At 51.9% G+C, this 24,731-nt stretch overlaps 1 protein-coding gene across 8 annotated transcripts in view; it reads right to left on the bottom strand.

Moving 5' to 3' along the window:
• Positions 1-19,409, bottom strand: part of LOC134343081 (rho guanine nucleotide exchange factor 2-like) — a 159,714-nt gene extending 140,305 nt beyond the window's left edge. For 2 of the 8 annotated variants that reach the window (XM_063041950.1, XM_063041953.1), the window contains exons 1-2: positions 19,025-19,409; positions 3,383-3,443 (exon numbers count right to left, since the gene is read on the bottom strand). Coding sequence is in view for 3 of the 8 variants with exons in the window: in XM_063041948.1 (XP_062898018.1) it covers positions 3,383-3,443; positions 12,063-12,137 (136 nt within the window). In the remaining 5 variants the exon portion in view is untranslated. Of the gene's footprint in view, positions 1-3,382; positions 3,444-12,062; positions 12,165-13,319; positions 13,392-19,024 lie in introns of those variants that run through there. The other 6 variants (XM_063041947.1, XM_063041949.1, XM_063041951.1 and 3 more) reach the window with 5 other exon arrangements.
• Positions 19,410-24,731: the final 5,322 nt, after the last annotated feature.

Genomic DNA, 24,731 nt, shown 5'->3' with positions numbered 1-24,731 from the left:
GACGATAGTGCTCAGAGCAGAAACAGTCTTTGCTGAGGTGGTTGAATTCATTGTTATGACCTCCGGCCACCTCAGATGAGCACCCACGGCAATCAGAAACACGGAGTCCATGAATGGCCCAGGATAGTCAATATGTACTCTTTTCCATGGTGAAGACAGTCAGTTCCACAAGTGTAACAGTGTCTGTGGGGGAGGGGGGTGCATTTTGAATTTTTTGGCATCCAAACAGTTTTTGGTCAAGTCTTTGATCTGTTCATCTATTCCCTTCTCAAACTCTTTCTCATTAGATAGATAGATATTCTTTATTGATCCCGAGGGAAATTGGGTTTCGTTACAGCCGCACCAACCAAGAATAGAGCATAAATATAGCAATACAAGGCAGCTGTGACAGTCTCTGGTTAGTGCTACCATTAGGGCTGTAGTTGCCTGTTGATGTCACACTGAGAGCTTTGATTGAGTGTCCATCTAGTTGGATTTTTCTCAACCATTCACATTTGAAAAGTTCTGACCCTCTGTGTTTGGCCTGCATACATCACATTTACTTTCAGTTTGCCTTAGGTAGATGCTTTTTAGCCAGTGTAAGTCTTTAGCATCACTGAGCTCTTCTTTAATGGCATCTTAGTAAACAGTCTGTCATAGTCTGTCTCTGAAATTATGGACAAAGTTGACCCTATATCCAGCACCATTTTCAGTTTTGCTCCAGACACATCTATTGTGATCCAGATGAATTTGTGATCTGCTTCATTTATATTATGCAGTTCTTGGCATGACAGCTCATATTTGTCAGACTCTATGTTGTCTGATTCTGTTTTACATTCAGTAACTTTATGCATTTACTTAGTTATTTGCGCTTGAGACTTTGCACCCAGTTGTGCTTTTTATCTGCCTTGCACATCCTCTCCCTGTGACCTTGTCTGTGACACTCTCTGCAGACCTTTCCACTGAACCAACAGTCATTTGTATCATGGGAGGATTTGCCACATCGATAACATCTTTGTATTTTTGTACCATTCAGGGACATTTTGCGCATTTCACATTCTAACCTCTTCTGTAGTTTTGCTGCATCCTTTGCTGCAGTCTCTAATGATATTGCAATGGTCAATGCCCATTCTAAGGTTAGGTCACTTTTTGCCAGTAGCCTCATTTGAATGCTTTAACTATGCATGTCACATACAAGTCTGTTCCTTAATGCATCAGAAAGTCCATCTCTAAAGTCACAGTACTGGGAAAGTTTATGCAGTTCTGCAATGTATTCAGAAAGGTTTTCATCCTTTGACTGGTTCCTTTTGTAAAATCAAAACCTCTTAGCTATTATCAGCGGTTTAGGGCTCAAGTGATTTTGTAAAATTGTAACAATTTTGTCAAACATCTTGCTTGCTGGCTTTTCAGGGGTTACTGAGTTGCATCAGAGACTGTACGTCCTTGCACCAATTACGTTAAGAAGTGCAGGGGCTTCTTCCATGTTGTTCACGTTACAGTACAGTTCAACACTCTCAATATATGACTCCCAGTCTTCATTAGTTCTATCAAATTCATCAACTTTTCCAACTGAAGCCATCGCCATGTTATTTTCACTTTAAATTTAGCGCGTCTTTCACTGTTACTCACAGCTCCTTTGGCTTTCTCATGCTGTTTACTTCTCGCTGTTTTGTCCCGTAACTGTCGGTGCAGTTCATGATATTCCCTGACCTTCAGGTTCGTACTTGTTGGCAATTTGTTGTGTCTGTGCACAACTTCTTATGGATTAAGTAAAAGCACGTACATGGGAGATGGCTTTAACAGATATATTATCATTGCAGCGGGACAGCAAGGGAACAATGTGCACGTGTAGACAACAGATCAATACGTAGAGCTAAGGTGGGGGGGCACTGCTTTGAAAGAAATAGATCCTTGCATTATACTTCTATTCTTTCTAAGTCCCTCTGCAGACTCTCTACATCCTCAGCACTACCTGCCCCTCCACCTGTCTTTGTTTCGTCCACAAACTTGGCCACAAAGCCATCAATTCCATCATTCAAATCACTGACATATAATGTGAAAAGAAGCAGCCCCAATAAATATTGGGTGCTGCCCCTCCAACCTGAGAGGGGTCTCACCGTGGCAGCAGAGGAGGTCATGAATTGACATGTTACAATGGGAATGGGTACTGGAATAAAAATGTTCGGCCACCGGGAAATCCTGCTTTTGGCAAATGGAGTGAAGGGGAGGGGAGGGGGGAACGTCGACTCAGACCATGAGAGGCCTGCATCGGGCATTTTCATGCCTTACAAGGTGCAGATTGGAAGTCTGAGTGGGGCCCCACTCCTCGCACAGACACTAGAGCAATGTGTGATTAAGTGCCTTGCTCACGGACACAAACACGCTGCCACAGCTGAGGCTCAAACTAGCGGCCTTCAGATCACTAGACAAATGCCTTAACCACTTGGCCATGTGCCCAACACATGGAGTGAAGGTACTCAACAAAGCGGCCCTCAATCTCACCAATTTAGAGGAGACAGAACCAGGAGCACTGGGCACCCTGCTTTTTTTTGTTTATGGCACTTCATTTAGCATTCTTTTACAGCTTATCCCCTTGTTCTACCTCAATGCACTGTGTAATGATTTGATCTGTACGGACAGTATGCAAGACAAGGTGACAGTAATAAACCAACTCTGGGGAGCAAGATCGAGAGGCCTCGTGCTGGAAATGGGATTGATACGTATGGCCTGTTTTTGCACCCAGGGCTCCTTCCATGATTGATGGAGCAGTGGTTTTGACTTGGACCATCTGGGGTACTAGATTAGGTGTGGTAGGGCTGGTGATGGTGGTCAGTCATTCAGATTGCTGGGCTTGTTCACAGGACTAGGGTTCTTTATTCTCTTTATTCTGGAGGGCTGAAAGGTCACAGGTCAGGTTAGGGGGTGATGGGTCAAAGTTGGGGGCGGGAGATTGGGATTAAGAGTGAAGGCCTTGATGTAGGGTCAGGTTTTGGGGGATAGCCAGGGTTGGAGGGGTGGATGGTTACGGTCCATCATGGTTTGGGGGCTGAAGGGTCAGGGTCAGGTGACAGGATGAAGGGGCAGGGCTGGGGGGGGGTGAAAGGTCAGGGTCAGGGGTGAAGGGTCAGGGTTGAAGCAAATGATCAAACTCCAGGGTGAGGATTGGGGTTGAACTACTCTGTCTTGCCCCCACACAACTGGACACGGCTGTCCCACTGCCACAGTTGTCATGAGAGTCTGTACTGCTGCCCAGGGAGCCACTGGTCTATTCTCAACTCTCCAGCCACACCACCACCCCACCATCCCTCAGTGAGGGCTGTGAATTGAACTGGCTGGGGGAAACACAGACAGCCCTTGCTCCCGCCCTATCCTGGAGTGACCCACAATGACCTCTGGCACTCACCGGTGGCAGTCGGGCCCAGGGGCTTCCACAACTTTTGGCATCGGCGTAGCTTCCTGTTCACCTGCAAGGAATGGGGGAGAGTCAGTACGGGCTTCCCTTTGCAGCGGCTGAGGCATCAGCAGGGCTGGGGACTGGGGACTGGGGAGGGGTGCACAGAGGGAATGGTCATTGGTAAGTGATGCAGTTAGGGAGAGGTCAAAAAGGGAACTGGTGATTGGTCAGTGACGGGGTCAGGGAGGGGACTAGTGACGGGGTCAAGGAGGGGACCAGTGATTGGTCGGTGATGGGGTCTTGGAGGGGACTGGTGATTGGTCAGTGACGGGGTCAGGGAGGGAACGGTGATTGGTCAGTGATGGGGTTGGGGAGGGGACTGGTGATTGGTCGGTTATGGGGTCAGGGAGGGGACCAATGATTGGTCAGTGAAGGGGTCAGGATGTGGACTGGTGATTGGTCAGTAATTAGCTTATCAAAGGGGACATGAATTGGTCAGGAATGCGAACAACAATGAGGTAAAAGTTTTGTTTGTGCCCTGGTCAGTAATTTGCTTATTAATTTGCCCTGTGTTAGGTCACATTGGAACTTGCAACAAGACTGATGATTAGTTGGTGATGAAGCCAATTATGATGCCAGCGACTGAGCATGGAGGAGGTAGGTGGCAGGATCAGTGACTGGTCAGAGGCAGGTTGTACTGAGATCAGTGACTGGTCAGAGGCAGGTTGTACTGAGATCAGTGACTGGTCAGAGGCAGGTTGTACTGAGATCAGTGATTGGTCAGAGGCAGGTTGTACTCGGATCAGTGATTGGTCAGAGGCAGGTTGTACTCGGATCAGTGACTGGTCAGAGGCAGGTTCCCCCTATCCGGCCCCATCCACTCAGCTCGCACCACTGGTGGTGAGGTCCCCAGCAACGATGGATGGGCCCCTCCCCGGCTGGGACGCGCCTGTACGTTTCATCCTGTGTTGGGAGGTTGCCTGGAGCCACTGGTAAACACGGCCTCAGTGGCCTTCCTTCCTTCCTGTGCCTGGGGCGGACAGGGTGGGGCTGCCAGCAGAGGGGATCCGACCAACTTGGGCAGCTACTTGTTAAAGTGGACAGATCCCAACCTGTCCTGCCGCCTGACACGGAGATCTGGCCGGGAACAGCCCCTCGGCCCGTCCAGTCTGTGCTGACCAGGGAGTGCCCATTAAATCCCATCACTCCCCACCCAGACTCTATCCCTCACACATGCACTGGGGGGGGGGTGCGATTTACACTGCCAGCCAGTCCCCTGGCCCTGCACTGATTGCAACGTGGGAGGGATCTGGAGCAACTGGGAGAAACCCACATAATCACAGGGAGAAGTTACAAACTCCACATACACGGACGGTCAGGCATGTACCCAATCTCTCTCTCACACACACACACACACACTCACAGACACTCACACAGAGAAACAGACACACACACTCACTCACAGACACACACACTCACACACACACACACACACACACACACACACACTCACTTACACAAACTCTCTCTCACACACAAATGCATTACAATTCACCTACTGACACAACTGATCGACAGATGATGCAATAGCCACAGCTCTACACACTGTCCTTACACACCTGGAGAAGAGGGTTGCTTATGTGAGAATGCTGTTCTTGGACCACAGTTCAGCATTCAACACCATAATTCCCTCCAGGCTCGACAAGAAGCTCAGAGACCTTGGCCTTCACCCTGCCTTGTGTAGCTGAATCCTGGACTTCCTGTCAGATCACCAGCAGGTGGTAAGAGTGGGCTCCCTCACCTCCGCCCCTCTGTACAGGAGCCCCTCAGGGCTGTGTCCTAAACCCCCTCCTTTACTCTCTGTATACCCATGACTGTGTTGCCACCCACAGCTCCAATCTGCTAATTAGATTTGCTGACGACACTACATTGATTGGCCTAATCTCAAATAATAATGAGGCAGCCTACAGAGAGGAAGTCATCACCCTGACACAGTGGTGTCAAGAAAACAACCTCTCCCTCAATGTCGCGAAAACAAAGGAGCTGGTTGTGGACTACAGGAGAAATGGAGATGGGCTAACCCACCTCACATGGTCTGTACACACCAGCTGTGTGGTGAACAAAGCACAACAGCGCCTCTTTCACCTCAGATGGTTGAAGAAATTTGGCATGAGTCCTCAAATCCTAACAACTTTCTACGGGGGCACAACTGAGAGCATCCTGACTGGCTGCATCACTGCCTGGTATGGGAACTGTACTTCCCTCAATCACAGGACTCTGCAGAGAGAGGTGCGGACAGCCCAGCACATCTGTGGATGTGAACTTCCCACTATTCAGGACATTTACAAAGCCGGGTGTGTGAAAAGGGCCCAAAGGATCACTGGGGACCCAAGTCACCCCAACCACAAGCTGTTCCAGCTGCTATCATCCGGGAAACAGTACCACAGCATAAAAGCCCGGACCAACAGGCTCCGGGACAGCTTCTTCCACCAGGCCATCAGACTGATTAATTCATGCTGATACAACTGTATTTCTATGTTACATTGACTGTCTTGTTGTATTTATTACAAATTACTATAAATTGTTGTTCGTCCTTCGTAGTCGAAGATGACCATGGCTTCAAAGTCAAATGGGAGATTGGTGGCTGTGGGTCCGGAGGTGACTGTCACATTGCACATTTACACAGAGATGTCACCTAAAGATTTTTACTCCTCATGTATGTGAAGGATGTAAGTAATAAAGTCAATTCAATTCAACTCACACACACACACACACACACACACACACACTCACAGACACACACACACACTTAAACACACATACACTCACAGAAACTCACACATGCTCACACAAACACACATACAAACTCACACACTGACACACAATGCACACACAGTCACACACACATTCACACACACACTGACACACACAGAGTCACCCTCATATTCACACACTGACACTGACACACACCCACACACACATATTCGCACACTGACACACACAGATTCACACACTGACACTCACACACACACACAGTCACACACACAGATTCACACACACATATTCGCACACTGACACACACAGATTCACACACTGACACTGACACACACCCACACACACATATTCGCACACTGACACACACATATTCGCACACTGACACACACAGATTCACACACTGACACTCACACACACACAGTCACACACACTCAGAGCTGGAGGTCAGGATTGAACCCTGAGACAGCAGGTCTACCCACTGAGCCACACAGCTTCATACCTCCGTACCTTTGTACAAATTGAACAAGGTACTCTCCTCAGAAGCAGGTTTTTAAGGGATATTGCGTCACGATGACCAGAAACTTCCCAATCAGCCCATTCGTTCTGCTACCAGCTCAGCAACACCACAGGTGATCTCATCGGGACCGTAGTGACCAGTTGCCGGCCCGTGCATACGCTCAGTTACTTTGAACCCGCAGTGCGTTGGTGCGACAACTCCCAAGGTAAGCACATGCTGAGAAAAACCCTTCCTCCTGATCTCCCCCTGAACGAGACCAGCCCGTATACTGAGACACTGAAATCACAGGGTCACAGAGCACAGGACCAGGCCATTCGCCTCATCATGGCTGTGCTGTGTCACCTCAGATCATCCCTTCCTGTGCCGCGGTGATCAGAGTGCATGTCCAGATACTTTGCCAACTTCATGAGGGTCTCTGCCCCAACTCCCCTCTCAGGCAGTCTGCCCCAGATTCCAAACACCCACTGGGGGACATATTCCCCTTTGGGTCCCCTCTAAACCCCTTCTCCTCACCCTAAACCCTCTAAACCCCTTCCCCTCCCCTAAACCTTCTAAACCCCTTCCCCTCACCCTAAACCCTCTAAACCCCTTCCCCTCCCCTAAACCCTCTAAACCCCTTCCCCTCACCCTAACCCCTCGAATCTGAGACCTATATGCCACAGGGAAAAGTTTCTCACCATTAAGCATCATTAGTGTAATTGGTGGACACAGCATTGCGGGCCGAATGGCCGCCCCTGTACTGTTCAATGTTCTATCAACATTATCTATGCCCTCATACCTCTGTCAACACACTCCTCAGCCTCCTCCCCTCCAGGGAGAACAGAGCCAACCTGTCCCGTCTCCTTGTAACTGAAACTCTCAGTCCTGGGCAGTCTCCTCTGCACCCTCTCCAGTGCAGTCACCTCCTTCCGAGAGTCTGGGACCAGAACTGCACACAGTGCTCCAGCTGTAGCCTGACCAGTGGTTTCTAAAGTTGGACCATAACCTCCCTGCTCCTGTATTCTGTGCCCCGGCTAATGGAGACAAGTTTCCCATAAACCTTCTTCACCCTCTGATCTGTGCTGCCACCTTCAGGAATCATTCGACTCGTACACCGAGGTCCCTCTGTCCCTCAGTACTCCCTACCGTTCACAGTGTGTGCCCTACCCTTGTACACCGAGGTCCCTCTGTCCCTCAGTACTCCCTACCGTTCACAGTGTGTGCCCTACCCTTGTACACCGAGGTCCCTGTCCCTCAGTACTCCCTACCGTTCACAGTGTGTGTCCTACCCTTGTACACCGAGGTCCCTCCGTCCCTCAGTACTCCCTACCGTTCACAGTGTGTGTCCTACCCTTGTACACCGAGGTCCCTCTGTCCCTCAGTACTCCCTACCACTCACAGTGTGTGTCCTACCCTTGTACACCGAGGTCCCTGTCCCTCAGTACTCCCTACCGTTCACAGTGTGTGTCCTACCCTTGTACACTGAGGTCCCTCTGTCCCTCAGCACTCCCTACCGTTCACAGTGTGTGTCCTACCCTTGTATACCGAGGTCCCTCTGTCCCTCAGTACTCCCTACCGTTCACAGTGTGTGTCCTACCCTTGTACACCGAGGTCCCTGTCCCTCAGTACTCCCTACCGTTCACAGTGTGTGACCTACCTTCGTACACTGCCCCTCTGTCCCTCAGTACTCCCTACCGTTCACAGTGTGTGTCCTACCCTCGTACACTGAGGCCCCTCTGTCCCTCACCTCAGCACTGCTGGGTATGGTACTCAGCATAAGACCATACAACATAAGAGCTGAGTTCTGCTGTTGAGTCCATTAAGTTTGCTCCACTGGCTGCACTATACTGGCTCCTATTCCTCTGACTTAGTCCACTCACCATCTTCCACTGGGCATTGACACTGGAACACCTTCCAGTAGGTTTGCCACACTGGAGCAACTTCCAATGGTGGCACCCCACCAGAACACCCACCAGTGGAGTCACCACACTGGAACATCTTCCAGTGGAATCGCCACACTGGAACACTTTCCAGTGGAGTCGCCACACTGGAACACTTTCCGGTGGAGACGCCACACTGGAACACTTTCCGGTGGAGTCGCCACACCGGAACACTTTCCGGTGGAGTCGCCACACTGGAACACTCTCCGGTGGAGTCGCCACACCGGAACACTTTCCAGTGGAGCCGCCACACCGGAACACTTTCCAGTGGAGTCGCCACACTGGAACACTTTCCAGTGGAGCCGCCACACCGGAACACTTTCCAGTGGAGTCGCCACACTGGAACACTTTCCAGTGGAGTCGCCACACTGGAACACTTTCCAATGGAAACACCACACTGGAACACCACACCAGTGGAGACACCACACTGGAACAATTTCCAGTGAAGTCGCCACACTGGAACACCTTCCAGTGGAGTTGCCGCACTGGAGCACTTTCCAGTGAAGTCGCCACACTGGAACACCTTCCAGTGGAGTTGCCACACTGGAACACTTTCCAGTGTAGTCACCACACCGGAACACCTTTCAGCAGGGTTACCTCATTGGAACTCTTTCCAGTGACACCAGCACACTGGAACACTTTCCGGTAGAGTCATCAGATTAGAGCACATTTTGCTGAGTACCATAACAATGTGGTCCATTCCACTGGAGTTACTAAACTGGGACATATTCACACGTTCATAGTCTTACCACATAGAAACAGGCCCTTCGGCCCAATTTTTCTGTGACAACCAAGATTCCCATGTAAGCTAATCCCATTTATTCACATCTGACCTTTATCCCTGTAAACATTCCTGCCCAAGTGTGTGTACCTGTACCCCCCTCAACCACTTCCTCTGGCAGCTCATTCCATGGACTGACCACCCTCTGGGTGAGAAACTTTCGCCTCTGTCCCCCTCACCTTAAACCTGTGTGCTCTCATTTTAGACTCCATGACTCTGGGGTAAAAGAGTCACAATCAGGTTTAATATCACTGGCATATGTCGTGAAATTTGTTGTCTTTTGTGCAGCAGTGCAGTAAACTACATAATATTAGGGGGAAACTGCCAACCACAGTAAGTATAGATATTAAATAGTTTAAAAAGTAGTGCCAAAATAAAAATCAAAAGTAGTGAGGTAGCACTGCGACCACCCACCTTCCCTCTGCCCCTCGTCGTTTTACACATCTCCATAGTCTCCGTTGCCCCAGGGAAACCTGTCCCAGCCTGACCAGCTCTCCTGACATCAAACCCTCCAGTCAGTCCTGGCAATATCTTAATGACATCCCCCCACCCCCTGGCAGCTGGGTAACCAGAAGCCACACAATCCTCATAAACAGAATCAAGGTCTGATTTAATATCACCGACATACTGCATGCCGTGACATTGGCAGCAGGACTTAAAAGTACAAGTTACATTAAAAATATATAAGTGTTTAAAGAAAATCAAATGAAGGAAGTAATGCTCCAAGTGGGGCCCACCAACACTTGTCTCACTCTACGTGACATCCCAGTTCCTGTACTCACTGGTGAAGGAATATAGGTGAAAACATCTTTGCACCTTGTGTCACCAATTTCAGGTAACCATGTACCTGTACCAAGATCTCACTGTTCTACAAACCCCAGGGCCCCCCCATTCTCTACACTGGCTTACACTCCTAAAACTCAAACTCATTGAGAACCTTGTACTTGTCTGAGTTAAATTCCACCTGAGCTAGATCCTACTATAGAGTCATAGCACAGAAACAGGCCCTTCAGCCCATCTAGTGCATGCCGGCCTGATCTTCCGCTTAGACCCATCTACCCTGCACCTGGCCATGGCCCACCCTTCTGTGTACTTATCTCCTTAAGACCACCGGCACAGGCCACTAAAGGAGGCTCACGAGAGTCCTCTATCTTGGGCCAGTCTTTCAAGTTGTTCCCAGGCGTAGCCCATCCAAGGTCCACCTCTCCCAGGGATGAGGTCTTTGGAGCTGCTGTTCGTTTTTCCTGTCGCTCTCTTGGCACCGCTTATCCAAACTTCTCTGAAATGTAACAATTGAATCCCCATGTAGTGCTCCCATGGCAGCCCCATTCCCCACTCACACCACCGTCTGAGCGAAGAAGCTCCCCGTCAGATCCCCTTCCGTACTTCACCTTTCACCGCTGACCTATGCCCCCAGAGAGGCTGGAAATCTTAATCAACACACACAAAAATGGAGGGTCTCAGCCCAGAACGTCAGCTGCTCATTTTCTCTCCAGAGACGCTGCTTGACTTGCTGAGTTCCTCCAGCATTTTCTGTGTGTTACCTTAACAGTTGCAGTCTCACCCAACCTCAGTGGAAAAAGCCTGCTTGCACTTACCCTATCTATACCCCTCATAATTGAGCATACCTCTATCAAATTTGAGGAAGGACATTCTTGCTATTGAGGGAGTGCAGCGTAGGTTCACAAGGTTAATTCCCAGGATGGGGGGACTGTCATATGTCGAAAGATTGGAGCGACTGGGCTTGTATACTCTGGAATTTAGAAGGCTGAGAGGGGATTTTATTGAAACATATAAGATTATTCAGGGATTGGACACGCTGGAGGCAGGAAGCATGTTCCCGCTGATGGGTGAGTCCAGAACCAGAGGCCACAGTTTAAGAATAAGGGGTAGGCCATTTAGAACGGAGTTGAGGAAAAACTTTTTCACCCAGAGAGTGGTGGATATATGGAATGCTCTGCCCCAGAAGGCTGTGGAGGCCAAGTCTCTGTTTGTTTTCAAGAAAGAGATGGATAGAGCTCTTAAAGATAGCGGAATCAAAGGTTATGGGGATAGGGCAGGAACTGGATACTGATTGTGGATGATCAGTCATGATCACAGTGAATGGCGGTGCTGGCTCGATGGGCCGAATGGCCTACTCCTGCACCTATTGTCTATTGTCTAAATCTCTCCTTGTTTCCCCGCACTCCAGGGTGTAAAGTCCTAACGTATAACTCAGGTCCTTACATCCAGCGACATCTTCACTCTTTCAAACTGATTGACATCTTCCCTGCAGGTAGGTGATCAAAACTGTACACAATACTCGAAATTCGGTCTGTATAACTTCAACACAATGTCTCACTGCCTACACTAAAGAGATTCTGAAGATGCTGGAAATTCATGGTAACACACACAAAATGCTGCAGATCAGACAGCATCCGTGAAGAGGAACAAACAGTTGCCCTTTGTCAGTGTGTACTCGGTGCCCTGATTTATGAAGGCCAGTAGGCCAAAAGCTCTCCTTACAGACCTATCTGCTTACTGGAACCTCAGGCAATCTTCTGTACTGATCTGGTGTCACCCAATCACACCGTCCTGAATCCTGTATACTCATCCACACCATGGGTGTGGGTCTGTGGGACGCACCGGATGGCGAGGGGTCGACGCCTGGCTGAGACCGTGTTATCCGCGACTGACAGACAACCTAAAGCTTCTCACCTTCATGAGGACAGCTGCCCCTGGGTTGGCCACACCCTTCGCCTTTGGGGTCTGCTTCGATCCGCGCTTCTTCATCCTCGCGTACGTCCTCTCATCACACTCCCCTCCAAACCCTCCCTCTCTGCCCAGCCTCCAACTTGTACTGTCCCCACTCAGGTCTCACTGTCCCTGCTCAGTGCCCATCTCAGCACCAGCCCCAGTCATCAGCTCCCCACTCCTCTCCACACCCTCCCTCCCTGTCCTCTCCCCCTGATCCACTCCCCGAGTAAGACTCCTCTCCACACCCTCCCTCCCTGTCCTCTCCCCCTCACTCCCCGAGCAAGTCTCCTCTCCACACCCTCCCTCCCTGTCCTCTCCCCCTCACTCCCCGAGCAAGTCTCCTCTCCACACCCTCCCTCCCTGTCCTCTCCCCCTCACTCCCCGAGCAAGTCTCCTCTCCACACCCTCCCTCCCTGTCCTCTCCCCCTGACCCACTCCCTGAGCAAGGCTCCCTCCCACACCCTCCCTCCCGTCCTCTCTCCCTTCCCTTTTACCCACCCTAAATCTGAATTCCCTCTCCTCCTCCCCAATCAAACCCTGACCTCCCTCTCTCTAACCCTCCTTCTCTCTCCTATCCCCACCCTCTCCCCCCCACTCTCTCCAGCCTTCACTCTCTTTCTCTTATCTAAACCACCCTACTCCTTCCCCCCTCTCTCTCCCCTCCCCTCTTTTGCTCCTTCTCTCACACTCTGATCCTCTTTACCCCTCCCTCTCCAACTCTCTCCGCTACCCCTCCCCGCTTTCTCCCTCTCTCCCGCACCCCTCCCTCCTTCTGCCCTCTCACGGCCCTCCCACTCTCCGCTGCCCTTCCTGGAGCCCCCGGGCCGAGGGTTCCCCTTTCCTCTGTCGCGGCTGCCTCTGACAGTCTCAGCGAGCTGTTTGCCTGCCCTCCCTGTGGGGACCAGGGCGCTTGGCCACTCTTTCCTGTTTGCAGACTGACCCTGTGTTGAATGGAAATGTGCAGTGTCCCTGAGAAACTCCAGATTTACCACACAACCTCTAGTAGCAGGGCCCAGACTGACGTGGGAACTGATAGAGATGCTGCACTGGTCCTGTCCCTCGATGGTCCCCTGCACTGGGCTGCTGTCTTCATTAAAGTAACGCAGAGCCATATAATGAGCAAACAGGCCCTTCAGCCCATCGATTCAGTACTGGTCGCCAACCAATCATTCACACCCATCCCTATTCCATTCTCCCCATATTCTACAGAACACTCACAACACGCTGGAGGAACTCAGCAGGTCGGACGGCATCCGTGGAAATGTTTCGGGCCAGAACCCTTCGTCAGCACTGAAGAGGGAAGGAGCAGAGGTCCTATAAAGAAGGTGGGGGGAGGGTGGGAAGGAGAAGGCTGGTAGGTTCCAGGTGAAAAACCAGTAAGGGGAAAGATAAAGGGGTGGGAGAAGGGAAGCAGGGAGGTGATAGGCAGGAAAGGTGAAGGAGGGATAGGGGAAAAACACAATGGGTAGTAGAAGGAGGCGGAACCATGATGGAGGTGATAGGGAGCTGGGGGAGGGGGCAGAGTGAAATAGGGATAGGGGAAGGGAGGGGGAGGAAATTACCGGAAGTTGGAGAATTCTATGTTCATACCAAGGGGCTGGAGACTACTGAGACGGTATATGAGGTGTTGCTCCTCCAACCTGAGTTTGACCTCATCATGGCAGTAGAGGAGGCCATGTATGGACATAACTGAATGGGAATGGGAAGCAGAGATGAAGTGGGTGGCAACCAGGAGATCCTGCCTGTTGTGTCTGCAGCACATTACAGGCCCTTCGGCCCACAATGTTGTGCTGACCAGGTAACCTACTCTAGAAACTGCTAAGAATTTCCCTGCTGCATAGCCCTCTATTATTCTGAGCTCCATGTACCTATCTAAGAGTTTCTTAAAAGACCCTATTGTATCCACCTCTACCACCATCGCCGGCAACCCATTCCACGCACTCATCACTCTCTCTGTAAAAAAACTTACCCCTGTCCAAGAATCTTAAAACTGTGCCCTCTCGTGCTAACCATTTCAGCCCTGGGGAAAAGCCTCTGACTATCCACACGATCAATGCCTCTCATCATCTTGTACACCTCTATCAGGTCACCTCTCATTCTCCATCGCTCCAAGGAGAAAAGGCCGAGTTCACTCAACCTGTTCTCATAAGGCATTCTCCCCAATCCAGGCAACATCCTTATAAATCTCCTCTGCACCCTTTCTATGGTTTCCACATCCTTCCTATAGTGAGGAGACCAGAACTGAGCACAGTACTCCAAATGGGGTCTGACCAGTGTCCTATATAGCTGTGACATTAACTCATGAATTTTGAACTCAATGCCATGGTTGATGAAGGTCAGTTTCCACTGACTCCCCCCAGTTTCTACCACTCAGCCACACAGCGGCCGATAAACCCACCTTCCCCACATGTTATTGGGATGAGTTAGAGCAGCCGATTGTGGCAGGGATCCGGGAGAACGTCCACACACAGAGCACTCTGACATTAAGACTTCACCAGCTGTTGACTGACCCCCAGTGGTGTCTTCTGCTCACAGCATGACCCCTGTGCACCCAACACTGACCAGCCTTCCCCGTCATCAAGGACATTTATAAGAAAGGTGCCAGTGACAATCATGGGGGATCCCACCCACTCTGTTCTTGGGCTGTTTGTCCCGCTCCCAGCAGGGAGGAGGTTACGTAGCACCCACGACAGGGTCACTGGGCTCATAAACATCACTTACCCCAAGCAGTAAGGCCGATCAACACCAACCCACCCCTCCACTCCCCCGACATTTCCTGTCAGTCACCTGACGTACAGGCACTCCTGTGCCTAGTTCACTTTATGGACATACTGTACAATCAATCAATGTATATAATCTATCCTATGTATTTATATTTATTGTGGTTTTAAAATTATTATTGTCTTTATCTTATAATGTCTTTTTGTGCTGTATCAGATCCGGAATAACAAGTATTTTGTCGTCCTTTATACTGCAAATCTTGAATCTTTACACTCGCACTCTATGCCCATTTCCCCTTTACACTCTGACCCAATGACCTCTTCCCCTTTACACCCTGACCCCATGACCTCTTCCCCTTCATATTCTTATCCCTTGACCTCTTCCCCTTTACACTCCAACCCCATGACCTCTTCCCCTTTAGATTCTGACCCCATGACCTCTTCCCCTTTACACTCTGACCCCATGACCTCATCCCCTTCATATCCTTATCCCATGACCTCTTCCCATTCATACTCTTATCCCAAGGCATCTGTCACTGTACAACCCCATTCCCAGCCAGAGAACATTTCCAGGAATCCCCAGTTCTCAGCTCGGTGCTGGACTGAGTGACTGAAGGGTGGTGGGGATATCACTTGCTGAGGGGTAATGGGCAGACGACAGGATGGGAACTGGGCAATGGAACCATCTCATGGTGCATTCACAAAGAAACCTCATGCCCCCAGTTGGAGATTCCCCCAGAGGAGAGGCAGCCCTCTGCAATTTCCCATGCCATGGGGCTTTTGACATCCCCCTCACTCCTCGAACTTCCAATTCAGCATGCTGGACCTTTCCTGGTGGAACCACCCTCCCATTCCATGTATTGAATTAGCAAACCCTCTCTGAACAGCTCCCAGCACACTGACATCCACCTTCCCCTGTGGAGACTGACGTTGTTTGAGGTGTGGCCTAACAAATATCCCTCATATACTCATTCCCCCTACAATGATAATTCAAATCCTGCTTCTCAAACACACAATACCACCCACATCTCCAATCTCTCAGTACTAGCTTCATTTTCTCGAAACCTCCCTGCTGAAGTTCACCAGGATGCTGCCTGGATTAGAGGAAGTGAGATTCAAGGAGTTGGGTTGTTTTCTCTGGAGTGATGGAGGCAGACGGGAGACCTGACAGAACGTATTCCTGATCATAGATCGTAGACAGGCTACATTGCTTTATCTGGAGTATTGCATCTAGTTCTGGTCACCGCATCAATTACTTAGAGATCGAGGACATGATGTGCATTTATAGCGAGAGGATTCGAGTACAGGAGCAGGGAGGTACTACTGCAGTTGTACAAGGCCTTGGTGAGACCACACCTGGAGTATTGTCTGCAGTTTTGGTCCCCTAATCTGGGGAAAGACATCCTTGCCATAGAGGGAGTACAAAGAAGGTTCACCAGATTGATTCCTGGGATGGCAGGACTTTCATATGAAGAAAGACTGGATGAACTGGGCTTATACTCGTTGGAATTTAGAAGATTGAGGGGGGATCTGATTGAAACGTATAAAATCCTAAAGGGATTGGATAGGCTAGATGCAGGAAGGTTGTTCCCGATGATGGGGAAGTCCAGAATGAGGGGCCACAGTTTGAGGATAAATGGGAAGCCTTTTAGGACCAAGATGAGGAAAAACTTCTTCACACAGAGAGTGGTGAATCTGTGGAATTGTCTGCCACAGGAAACATAGAAACATAGGAAACATAGAAAATAGGTGCAGGAGTAGGCCATTCGGCCCTTTGAGCCTGCACCGCCATTTATTATGATCATGGCTGATCATCCAACTCAGAACCCCGCCGCAGCCTTCCCTCCATACCCCCTGACCCCCGTAGCCACAAGGGCCATATCTAACTCCCTCTTAAATATAGCCAATGAACTGGCCTCAACTGTTTCCTGTGGCAGAGAATTCCACAGATTCACCACTCTCTGTGTGAAGAAGTTTTTCCTAATCTCGGTCCTAAAAGGCTTCCCCTTTATCCTCAAACTGTGACCCCTCGTTCTGGACTTCCCCAACATCGGGAACCATCTTCCTGCATCTAGCCTGTCCAATCCCTTTAGGATCTTATACGTTTCAATCAGATCCCCCCTCAATCTTCTAAATTCCAATGAGTACAAGCCCAGTTCATCCAGTCTTTCTTCATATGAAAGTCCTGCATTCCCAGGAATCAATCTGGTGAACCTTCTTTGTACTCCCTCTATGGCAAGGATGTCTTTCCTCAGATTAGGGGACCAAAACTGCACACAATACTCCAGGTGTGGTCTCACCAAGGCCTTGTACAACTGCAGTAGTACCTCCCTGCTCCTGTACTCGAATCCTCTCGCTATAAATGCCAGCATAACATTCGCCTTTTTCACCGCCTGCTGTACCTGCATGCCCACTTTCAATGACTGATGTATAATGACACCCAGGTCTCATTGCACCTCCCCTTTTCCTAATCGGCCACCATTCAGATAATAATCTGTTTTCCTATTTTTGCCACCAAAGTGGATAACTTCACATTTATCCACATTAAATTGCATCTGCCATGAATTTGCCCACTCACCCAACCTATCCAAGTCACTCTGCATCCTCTTAGCATCCTCCTCACTGCTAACACTGCCACCCAGCTTCGTGTCATTCGCAAACTTGGAGATGCTGCATTTAATTCCCTCATCCAAGTCATTAATATATATTGTAAACAACTGGGGTCCCAGCACTGAGCCTTGCGGTATCCCACTAGTCACTGCCTGCCATTCTGAAAAGGTTCCGTTTATTCCCACTCTTTGCTTCCTGTCTGCTAACCAATTCTCCACCCACACCAATACCTTACCCCCAATACCGTGTGCTTTAAGTTTGCACACTAATCTCCTGTGTGGGACCTTGTCAAAAGCCTTTTGAATATCCAAATACCACATCCACTGGTTCTCCCCTATCCACTCTACTAGTTACATCCTCAAAAAATTCTATGAGATTCGTCAGACATGATTTTCCTTTCACAAATCCATGCTGACTTTGTCCGATGATTTCACTGCTTTCCAAATGTGCTATTATCACATCCTTGATAACTGACTCCAGCAGTTTCCCCACCACCGACGTTAGGCTAACCGGTCTATAATTCCCCGGTTTCTCTCTCCCTCCTTTTTTAAAAAGTGGGGTTACATTAGCCGTGGGGACAGGAAGCGTATAGGAACGGGAATACACTCTGGTGAGCAGGGGCAGGATGGAGAGGGGCTGCACAGAGCTTCACTGGGATTATCGTGTGTGTGTGTGCCACAAGGAGAGGTTGGACATGTTGGGTTCTTCTATCCCCTGTCAGAGGTTTAGGAGCGACCTGACAGACGTTTAACAGATTAAGAGAGGCGCAGACACCCAGGGACAAAGCGTCTAACAGCTGAGTGCTTGCGTTTGAAGTGAGAGGGGGATGTTTCCCCTTTGTACAGACTGGTGCCTGGAATGCACTGCCAAGGGGAAACGATAGAACCAGATAAGGAAGAAGTGTTTCAGATCCTCTTAGACAGGCCCATGGGTGGCAGAGAATGGAGGAATATGGAGATGGCCAAAAGGCCTGTTTCTGTGCTGTAATGTTCTATGGTTCTATGTCATTAGTTTAATTTAAACAGACATTGCAGGCCGAAGAATTTCCCCTGGCTCCAGCTTCTTTCCCCTTCATCTCCAGTCCTGATGAAGGGTGTCGGCCGCAAGCCCCGTTACTCCTCTCCAGACATGCGTCCTGTGCACCGAGCTCCCCCAGCACCTTGTGCGTGTTGGAACAAAGGAGCTACCCCTGTGCTCTGACCTATAATGGCAGCACCTCACATCTTGCCAATGTTCCACAGGAGCTGGATCTTTGCTGCCAGCCACCCCTCTCCCCTTTCCGTGCCCACCTGCAGCTCCCTGTCTGACGTGTCAGTCTCGTCAGCAGGTCTGCCAGTACTCACCCGGCCGTTTGAAAGCACAGGTCAGTGCGGAGGGTAGGGAGGGAGGGGTTCAGAGAACGCAGGGGTCGGAGGGGGTGTGGCGAGAGGGAGATAATGGCGATCCCGAACCTGGCTACGAGCCGACACTGCAGGGGGAGGGGTGTCTGCTCTCGGATGGGGTACTCAGCGACAGAGAGGAGGGAGGATGAGGGGATGAGGGAAGGGAATGTGCGTCTACACAGAGCAAAGAGACGGTGCGGAGATTACTTACACTTGGAGGCCAATCCTTGCCTGTGAGGCTACAAGCAGACGGTCAGACACACACACATCAACGTGTCAGAAGCGTTGAAAGTGAAAGGGCTCTGTTATCTTCAGAGAGAGTGAGAGAGAGAGGGAACGACAGAGGGAGGGAGGGAGGGAGAGAGGAGTCAGACAGCAGAGCAGAAGGTGTGCAGGAGAACCTGACGAACAAACACACGGTCTGCACTTTGAACGGGGACACACCCGGTCACAGCCTCCATTACTCAGATACAGCACAGCCCAGGAGGGCTGTCCGAGACGGAAGGCAGAGAGGGAGAGAGGGAAGCTCTGGGGATCCACAGTGGGCAGGTTAGAGGCAGGGATCAGACACAGTATCACAGCAGCTCGATCGCGTGCCACGATGATCAAGTCAGGGTGCAGGGAGTGGAAGGGTTACAGTATCGGGAAGTGGCACAGGTAGATGTTAGACTCAGAAATGTGGGGTGTGTCAGTGTCACAGTGAGGGTGAGGGGTGTGTCAGTGTCACAGTGACGGGTGAGGGGTGTGTCAGTGTCACAGTGAGGGGTGTGGGGTGTGTCAGTGTCACAGTGAGGGTTGTGGGGTATCTCGGTGTCACGGTGAGGGTTGTGGGTGTGTCAGTGTTACAGTGAAGGGTGAGGGGTGTCTCGGGGTTACAGTGAGGATTGTGGGTGTGTCAGTGTCACAGTGAGGGGTGAGGGGTGTGTCAGTGTCACAGTGAGGGGTGAGGGAGTGTCACAGTGAGGGGTGAGGGGTTGTGTCAGTGTCACAGTGAGGGGTGTGGGGTGTGTCAGTGTCACAGTGAGGGGTGAGGGAGTGTCACAGTGAGGGGTGAGGGGTTGTGTCAGTGTCACAGTGAGGGTTGTGGGGTGTGTCAGTGTCACAGTGAGGGGTGAGGGGTGTGTCAGTGTCACAGTGAGGGTTGTGGGGTGTGTCAGTGTCACAGTGAGGGGTGAGGGGTGTGTCAGTGTCACAGTGAGGGTTGTGGGGTATCTCGGTGTCACGGTGAGGGTTGTGGGGTGTGTCAGTGTCACAGTGAGGGGTGAGGGGTGTGTCAGTGTCACAGTGAGGGTTGTGGGGTATCTCGGTGTCACGGTGAGGGTTGTGGGGTGTGTCAGTGTCACAGTGAGGGTTGTGGGGTGTGTCAGTGTTACAGTGATGGGTGAGGGGTGTGTCGGTGTTACAGTGAGGGTGAGGGGTGTGTCGGTGTTACAGTGAGGGTTGTGGGTGTGTCAGTGTTACAGTGAAGGGTGAGGGGTGTGTCAGTGTCACGGTGAGGGTTGTGGGGTGTCTCAGTGTCACAGTGAGGGTTGTGGGTGTGTCAGTGTCACAGTGAGGGTGAGGGGTGTCTCGGGGTTACAGTGAGGGTTGTGGGTGTGTCAGTGTTACAGTGAGGGGTGTGGGGTGAGTCAGTGTTACAGTGAGGGTGAGGGGTGTCTCGGGGTTACAGTGAGGGTTGTGGGTGTGTCAGTGTTACAGTGAGGGTTGGGGGGTGTGTCGGGGTTACTGTGTGGGTTGTGGGTGTGTCAGTGTTACAGTGTGGGTTGGGGGGTGTGTCGGGGTTACAGTGAGGGTTGTGGGTGTGTCAGTGATACAAATGAGGGGTGTGGGGTGAGTCAGTGTCACAGAATGTGGTGTGGGGTGTGTCGGTGTCACAGTAAGGGTTGTGGGGTGTGTCGGTGTCACAGTGAGGGGTGTGGGGTGAGTCAGTGTCACAGTGAGGGTGAGGGGTGTGTCGGTGTCACAGTGAGGGGTGAGGGGTGTGTCAGTGTCATGGTGAGGGTTGTGGGGTGTGTCAGTGTTACAGTGAGGGTTGTGGGGTGTGTCAGTGTCACAGTGAGGGTGAGGGGTGTGTCGGTGTCACAGTGAGTGGTGAGGGGTGTGTCAGTGTCACAGTGAGGGTTGTGGTGTGTGTCAGTGTCACAGTGAGGGTGAGGGGTGTGTCGGTGTCACAGTGATGGGTGAGGGGTGAGTCAGTGTTACAGTGAGGGGTGTGGGGTGAGTCAGTGTCACAGAATGTGGTGTGGGGTGTGTCAGTGTCACAGTGAGGGGTGTGGGGTGAGTCAGTGTCACAGTGAGGGTTGTGGGGTGTGTCGGTGATACAGTGAGGGTTGTGGGGTGTGTCGGTGTTACAGTGAGGGGTGAGGGGTGTGTCAGTGTCACGGTGAGGGTTGTGGGGTGTGTCAGTGTCACAGTGAGGGTTGTGGGAGTGTCAGTGTTACAGTGAGGGTGAGGGGTGTGTCAGTGTCACAGTGAGGGTTGTGGGTGTGTCAGTGTCACAGTGAGGGTGAGGGGTGTGTCGGTGTCACAGTGAGGGTTGTGGGGTGAGTCAGTGTCACAGTGAGGGTGAGGGGTGTGTCAGTGTCACAGTGAGGGGGTTGTGGGGTGTGTCGATGTCACAGTGAGGGGTGTGGGGTGTGTCGGTGTCACAGTAAGGGTTGTGGGGTGTGTCGGTGTCACAGTGAGGGGTGTGGGGTGAGTCAGTGTCACAGTGAGGGTGAGGGGTGTGTCGGTGTCACAGTGAGGGGTGAGGGGTGTGTCAGTGTCATGGTGAGGGTTGTGGGGTGTGTCAGTGTTACAGTGAGGGTTGTGGGGTGTGTCAGTGTCACAGTGAGGGTGAGGGGTGTGTCGGTGTCACAGTGAGTGGTGAGGGGTGTGTCAGTGTCACAGTGAGGGTTGTGGAGTGTGTCAGTGTCACAGTGAGGGTGAGGGGTGTGTCGGTGTCACAGTGATGGGTGAGGGGTGAGTCAGTGTTACAGTGAGGGGTGTGGGGTGAGTCAGTGTCACAGAATGTGGTGTGGGGTGTGTCAGTGTCACAGTGAGGGGTGTGGGGTGAGTCAGTGTCACAGTGAGGGTTGTGGGGTGTGTCGGTGATACAGTGAGGGTTGTGGGGTGTGTCGGTGTTACAGTGAGGGGTGAGGGGTGTGTCAGTGTCACGGTGAGGGTTGTGGGGTGTGTCAGTGTCACAGTGAGGGTTGTGGGAGTGTCAGTGTTACAGTGAGGGTGAGGGGTGTGTCAGTGTCACAGTGAGGGTTGTGGGTGTGTCAGTGTCACAGTGAGGGTGTGGGGTGTGTCGGTGTCACAGTGAGGGTTGTGGGGTGAGTCGGTGTCACAGTGAGGGTTGTGGGGTGAGTCAGTGTCACAGTGAGGGTGAGGGGTGTGTCAGTGTCACAGTGAGGGGGTTGTGGGGTGTGTCGATGTCACAGTGAGGGGTGAGGGGTGTCTCGGTGTCACAGTGAGGGGTGTGGGGTGTGTCGGTGTCACAGTGAGGGGTGAGGGGTGTGTCAGTGTCACGGTGAGGGTTGTGGGGTGTCTCAGTGTTACAGTGAGGGTTGTGGGGTGTGTCAGTGTCACAGTGAGGGTTGTGGGGTGTGTTGGTGTCACAGTGAGGGTGAGGGGTGTGTCAGTGTCACAGTGAGGGTTGTGGGGTGTGTCGGTGTCACGGTGAGGGTTGTGGGAGTGTCAGTGTCACAGTGAGGGTGAGGGGTGTGTCAGTGTCACAGTGAGGGGGTTGTGGGGTGTGTCGATGTCACAGTGAGGGGTGAGGGGTGTCTCGGTGTCACAGTGAGGGGTGTGGGGTGTGTCGGTGTCACAGTGAGGGGTGAGGGGTGTGTCAGTGTCACGGTGAGGGTTGTGGGGTGTCTCAGTGTTACAGTGAGGGTTGTGGGGTGTGTCAGTGTCACAGTGAGGGTTGTGGGGTGTGTTGGTGTCACAGTGAGGGTGAGGGGTGTGTCAGTGTCACAGTGAGGGTTGTGGGGTGTGTCGGTGTCACGGTGAGGGTTGTGGGAGTGTCAGTGTTACAGTGAGGGTGAGGGGTGTGTCGGTGACACAGTGAGGGGTGTGGGGTGAGTCGGTGACACAGTGAGGGTTGTGGGGTGTGTCAGCGTCACAGTGAGGGTGAGGGGTGTGTCAGTGTCACAGTGAGGGGTGAGTCAGTGTTACAGTGAGGGGTGTGGGGTGTGTCAGTGTCACAGTGAGGGTGAGGGGTGTCTCGGTGTCACAGTGAGGGGTGTGGGGTGAGTCAGTGTCACAGTGAGGGTGAGGGGTGTGTCAGTGTCACAGTGAGTGGTGAGGGGTGTGTCAGTGTCACGGTGAGGGTTGTGGGGTGTGTCAGTGTCACAGTGAGTGGTGAGGGGTGTGTCAGTGTCATGGTGAGGGTTGTGGGGTGTGTCAGAGTCACAGTGAGGGTTGTGGGGTGTGTCAGCGTCACAGTGAGGGGTGAGTCAGTGTTACAGTGAGGGGTGTGGGGTGTGTCAGTGTCACAGTGAGGGTGAGGGGTGTCTCGGTGTCACAGTGAGGGGTGTGGGGTGAGTCAGTGTCACAGTGAGGGTGAGGGGTGTGTCAGTGTCACAGTGAGTGGTGAGGGGTGTGTCAGTGTCACGGTGAGGGTTGTGGGGTGTGTCAGAGTCACAGTGAGGGTGAGGGGTGTGTCAGTGTCACAGTGAGGGGTGAGTCAGTGTCACAGTGAGGGGTGTGGGGTGAGTCAGTGTCACAGTGAGGGTGAGGGGTGTGTCAGTGTCACAGTGAGTGGTGAAGGGTGTGTCAGTGTCACGGTGAGGGTTGTGGGGTGTGTCAGAGTCACAGTGAGGGTTGTGGGGTGTGTCAGTGTCACAGTGAGGGTGAGGGGGTGTGTCAGTGTCACAGTGAGGGGTGAGTCAGTGTCACAGTGAGGGGTGTGGGGTGTGTCAGTGTCACAGTGAGGGTGAGGGGTGTGTCAGTGTCACAGTGAGGGTGAGGGGTGTCTCGGTGTCACAGTGAGGGGTGTGGGGTGAGTCAGTGTCACAGTGAGGGTGAGGGGTGTGTTAGTGTCACAGTGAGGGTTGTGGGGTGTGTCAGAGTCACAGTGAGGGTTGTGGGGTGTGTCAGTGTCACAGTGAGGGTGAGGGGTGTGTCAGTGTCACAGTGAGGGGTGAGTCAGTGATACAGTGAGGGGTGTGGGGTGTGTCAGTGTCACAGTGAGGGTGAGGGGTGTCTCGGTGTCACAGTGAGGGGTGTGGGGTGAGTCAGTGTCACAGTGAGGGTGAGGGGTGTGTCAGTGTCACAGTGAGTGGTGAGGGGTGTGTCAGTGTCACGGTGAGGGGTGAGTCAGTGTCACAGTGAGGGTTGTGGGGTGTGTCAGTGTCACAGTGAGGGTGAGGGGTGTGTCAGTGTCACAGTGAGGGTGAGGGGTGTCTCGGTGTCACAGTGAGGGGTGTGGGGTGAGTCAGTGTCACAGTGAGGGTGAGGGGTGTGTCAGTGTCACAGTGAGTGGTGAGGGGTGTGTCAGTGTCACGGTGAGGGTTGTGGGGTGTGTCAGTGTCACAGTGAGTGGTGAGGGGTGTGTCAGTGTCATGGTGAGGGTTGTGGGGTGTGTCAGAGTCACAGTGAGGGTTGTGGGGTGTGTCAGCGTCACAGTGAGGGGTGAGTCAGTGTTACAGTGAGGGGTGTGGGGTGTGTCAGTGTCACAGTGAGGGTGAGGGGTGTCTCGGTGTCACAGTGAGGGGTGTGGGGTGAGTCAGTGTCACAGTGAGGGTGAGGGGTGTGTCAGTGTCACAGTGAGTGGTGAGGGGTGTGTCAGTGTCACGGTGAGGGTTGTGGGGTGTGTCAGAGTCACAGTGAGGGTGAGGGGTGTGTCAGTGTCACAGTGAGGGGTGAGTCAGTGTCACAGTGAGGGGTGTGGGGTGAGTCAGTGTCACAGTGAGGGTGAGGGGTGTGTCAGT

Source organism: Mobula hypostoma, chromosome 2, assembly GCF_963921235.1.
Source record: "Mobula hypostoma chromosome 2, sMobHyp1.1, whole genome shotgun sequence".
In the NCBI taxonomy this organism is placed as follows: domain Eukaryota; kingdom Metazoa; phylum Chordata; class Chondrichthyes; order Myliobatiformes; family Myliobatidae; genus Mobula; species Mobula hypostoma.
This window is presented reverse-complemented; position numbering and strand designations above follow the sequence as displayed.